Source organism: Trichogramma pretiosum, unplaced genomic scaffold (genome assembly GCF_000599845.2).
Source record: "Trichogramma pretiosum strain Unisexual culture from Peru unplaced genomic scaffold, Tpre_2.0 scaffold56, whole genome shotgun sequence".
NCBI classification, from domain to species: Eukaryota; Metazoa; Arthropoda; class Insecta; order Hymenoptera; family Trichogrammatidae; genus Trichogramma; species Trichogramma pretiosum.
Genome location: NW_019641680.1, coordinates 3863 through 8317, shown reverse-complemented (window position 1 = coordinate 8317; position 4455 = coordinate 3863). Strand labels below are relative to the sequence as shown.

General features: G+C 36.6%; 1 protein-coding gene across 1 annotated transcript; it reads right to left on the bottom strand.

The window, feature by feature from the left end:
- Window positions 1-941: 941 nt before the first annotated feature.
- On the bottom strand, window positions 942-4006 carry LOC106658154 (zinc finger protein OZF-like). The gene is made up of 4 exons (XM_014379984.2): window positions 3781-4006; window positions 3445-3530; window positions 3246-3354; window positions 942-3160 (listed from the first exon to the last, which is right to left on the bottom strand). Exons 2-4 carry the CDS (start codon window positions 3477-3479, stop codon window positions 1679-1681), a joined length of 1626 nt encoding a protein of 541 aa, XP_014235470.1. The 5' UTR covers window positions 3480-3530; window positions 3781-4006; the 3' UTR covers window positions 942-1678.
- Window positions 4007-4455: the final 449 nt, after the last annotated feature.

Sequence of the window (4455 nt, the reverse complement as noted above, 5' to 3'; positions counted from 1 at the left end):
CGACATCTCCGACGTTTCGCAAATGAATTAATCCACGCGCGGCGTATATATATATTTTTCTTTGCGTTTGTTATTTCGCAAAATTTAACCCTGTGCGCGCGGGCAAATTTTCAAGTGTTTATATAATTTTCCATTCAAGTGCGATGATCGTTTGTGTATACGTTATATTATTACACAGAGGCTTCGGTAATACACCACGTCGGCCGACGCGTCTTTACGAGACCTTCGATCTAAATTTAAACTTATTTTCATCTCAGTCTTTATCTCTCTCTCTCTCTCTCGTTTTACTTATCGATCGTTTCGTCACAATGATTGTACCAACACTTTGATGAAATTTCAAAACTTGGGGATTATTAAGGAGATTCTCGAATGTCTGCAGCTGCAGCTTATAAGATACTTAATCCGCTTCTCTACAGCAGCTGCTGCTGCTGCTGATGCAGCGAGTATTGGCTTAAACGTACCGAACGCGGGGGTGCAATTTATAAACATAGATTTCTCGAGTCTTGTATTATTAGTTGAGAGAAAACTTCCAAGACTCTCATGTATAGCGTATTCGTATAGATTAATCGAGATATCGTCCCGGCGGCGCTGCGTGAAGTTGCAAGCGTATATGCATGAATGGCAAACGAAGTTGTGTCGCGTAAAGAATCCTAATTTTTATATGGAAAAGTGTTTTACAATTGCGCTGTGGATTGTTCGAAAACATAAATTACAGAATTAAGAGTATCAGCATATCATTAGCTTACAATTAATGTGCAAGTACTATAGGTCAGCGACTCTTGAACAAATATTTTTTAGTGCCTTAAACGAGTTTATTCTCATTCAGTGTTCATTCAAATTAAACGTAATGTTAGAATTAGCCATTCGCTGCGTTGTAATACATAACGGAAAACCAGGACGTCTAATATTATACATTCAAATTAACTCAGAATAAACAGTGCTTCATTTTCACGTACAAGTTTATTGAATTTTTAAAGTAAACATTGTTTTAATACGACGAGATAATGTAACATCGTTGGAGTCCATGATAACGTTGAAAATTTAAGTGTTCCAATTAGTCTTTTGAACAAATACTCAAGTTCATATTTTTGTTAACATTGAATTTACATATGTTATACATTAATTGGGCCACAATGCGTGAATGAAGCATCGCTTCAATGTATTTTTTCAGAGTTATTTTTTGATAAAATTTTCTTTCTGCTTATATCGCAGTTATACGTGATGTTATTACGTATCACATCTATGTGTAAATTAAAATTACTTTTAGTATTTTTTCTGCATAAATCACATATGGCTGTGATACCATAATGCTCGTCATCACTGTGAATTTTGACACGATCCTTAATACCATTATGCACCGTATCGATGTGGTTTTTGAGATAATTCTTAGATTTTTATAACTGTAAAAATGAAAAGAAAGCCTGTCGAATCTAATAATCGAAAATAAATTACGCTTAGCTTAGGCTCAATAGACCAGTACATATCAGAACGATTCCAACGATGCAAGCCACGTTTGATTCTCACGAGATGCTGTTGTAATATACGCAGATGCCAATGTACATTTTTAAATTTTGTTCTGCATGCATCGCATGCTTAATCGATGCCTTGATGTAATGATTTTAAGTGCATACAGAGACGACCTTTTTGTGAAAACTTTTTTCCGCATATATCACAAGAATTAGTTATTTGGATTTGGAGATGATTCTTTCTTGCGAATGTCTTCCCGCACATTTGACGTGTGGCTGATATCTTGGTGTGATGATTGTATATGCCTACTGAGATTATCCTTTTGTGAAAAAATTTCCCCACGTATATCACATGCATGGGTAATGCCTTGGTGAGATAATCGTACGTGCCTATTAAGATTACCCTTTTGAGTGTATGACTTTCCGCATGTATCACATTTGCAGGTGATACCTTGGTGCAATGATTTTACGTGCCTTTTAAGATCAGATTTTTGAGTAAACGTCGTGCCGCAAATATCACATGTGTGAGTGATACCTTGATGCGATGATCGTACGTGCTTTTTGAGATTACTGTTATTTGAGAATTTCTTTCCACAGATACTACAAGGATGGGTGATTTTATTGTGTATCGCATCGATATGGCTGTGGAGATTACTTTTTTGTGAAAATTTCTTTCCGCATGCATCGCAGTTGTAGGTGATACCTTGGTGCGATGATTGTACGTGCTTTCTGAGATAACTCTTAAATGAGAATTTCTTTCCACATATACTGCAAGGATGGGTGATTTTATTATGTACTACATCCATATGGGTTCGGAGATTTTTTTTTTGTGAAAATTTCTTTCCGCATGCATCGCAGGTGTAGGTGATACCTTGATGCGATGATCGTACGTGTATATTGAGATCACCCTTTTGTTTATATGTCTTTCCGCAGATATCACATGTGTGGTTGATACCTTTGTGAGATGAATTTACGTGCCTAGTGAAATTACACTTAAGATTGTATGTCTTTCCGCATATATCACATGTGTGGATGATACTTTGGTGCACCGAATCAATGTGCCTTCTGAGATTACTCTTATCACAGAATTTCTTTCCACACATACTGCAAGGATGGGTGATTTTATTATGTACTGCATCCATATGAATTCCGAGAGATTTTTTTTGTGAAAATTTTTTTCCGCATGCCTCACAGGTGTAGGTGATACCTTGGTGCGATGACCGTACGTGCTTATTGAGATCACCCTTTTGTTTATATGTTTTTCCGCATGTGTCACATGCATGTTTGTTACCATTATGTACCGTTTTGATGCGGACAGGTAGACAGTCTTTTTTTGTGAATTTTTTTCTGCGTGTATTGCGCGTTTCTCTGACATCACTGGGCACCCTGCCACTATAGGTTTCGAGATAACCTTTCTGGGTAAATATTTTTCCACTTGTCTCTAATACATGGCAGGCTTCGTAGTTCGAATTCAATTCTTTTTTTACATCATTTACAATTTCTGTTTTAATTTTGTTTTGAGCTTGATCATAGTTGCTGTAATTCATATCTTGCAAGTCATTTGAAGAAGGATCCTCAATTTTCTTAACTACTAATAAATCCACGCTCGGCTTCATGTCTCTACATTCAAACTCGATCGCCAACTCGTTGAGTTCATTATCATGATATTTGTTGTGTTCTCGAAGCCTATAAGTCTGTAAAAAAATATTCAAGTTAGTTCAAAGTTTTCCATGAAAATTATCGACCATATTATGAACAGGTAAATATATAGACTCTTACCGGACTTCCTTGAAATTTCAAGAACGGAAAATTGTTTGTATCGAGTGTCTTGTCAATTACGTTACAATTATCTTCAATTAGCGACATCTCTTCAGGTTCCTCCTTCACTCTGTGATAAAATAAAAATTAAATAACTACAATAAGATTGCCTGTTTAGCTATATTTTTATAAGTTCAATTCCCTTAAAATGAAAAATTACCTCACAGCGAAATTGAACAAACCACTGGGTTCCATGTTGCTCGCTTGAAAATTTGCCAATGACTAATCATTCTGTTATAGCGTTACCTACGAAACGAACCAAAGAGTCAACTTGATAATATTTACCAATTGTGGCATAGAAATTTGATCTGTTTAAGCTGAAACGAACATGATCTTTGTTTATTATTGATATGTTGTGTAATAAACAATTCATATTATTCTGTAAACGATATTTAATTGCGAAGGAATATATTATTATCATACTTTCAAATTAAAAAAAAGATTTTGTGTTGCTCGAAGTACACTGAGAAAAAGTACACATATATCTAAACGTTACCCGCTAGGCTTCTCCAGTCGAAAATATAATATCGCACGCCTCGGCCTTTTTAGTTTTCTTATTGATGCTGACAAATTGATGCTCTCTCTCTTCCCTCTCTTTCTCTGCGTTCTATTGCTTATAATATTGCGGTCTTCTGCAAAGGTTAAAGCAAGGTAAGACGTCGAGAGAGAGAGAGAAAAAAAAGCGCCGCAGAGTTCCTGTGAGATTTCACTTCCAAGGAGACAGCAGCAGGTCTATTGCCACCGCTGCAGTGTACCGCCAATTTAACTTTGCTCTTCTTTCAACATCGATCGCGCGTCTGCGACGTCTTAACTGCAATACTACTACTGCTCCCTATCCTCTCTGCCTCCGCTGCTGCTGCTGCTGCGCTTGGGAGAGGCTAATTTTTAATGGAACAATTATATTTGATATAGGTAATTGAAAGTTTTCATTTCCATTCGGTCTCTTTCTATGTCTTCGCGAGTTAATTTACTTATATACCTATATACTTCGGTGTCGATCTCTGCGTATAGCTAGCGCAGAGTACAAATTTAATAGTACTTTCCGCGCGCACCAAACTTTTCGCAGCTTGTGTGCGTCTCTCTCTCTATCTCTCTATCTCGTTCAAAATGCAAAGCAAGAAAATTTTCAATACGCCTGCGCGCGTGGACTAAAAACATAATCTAAGTTGCG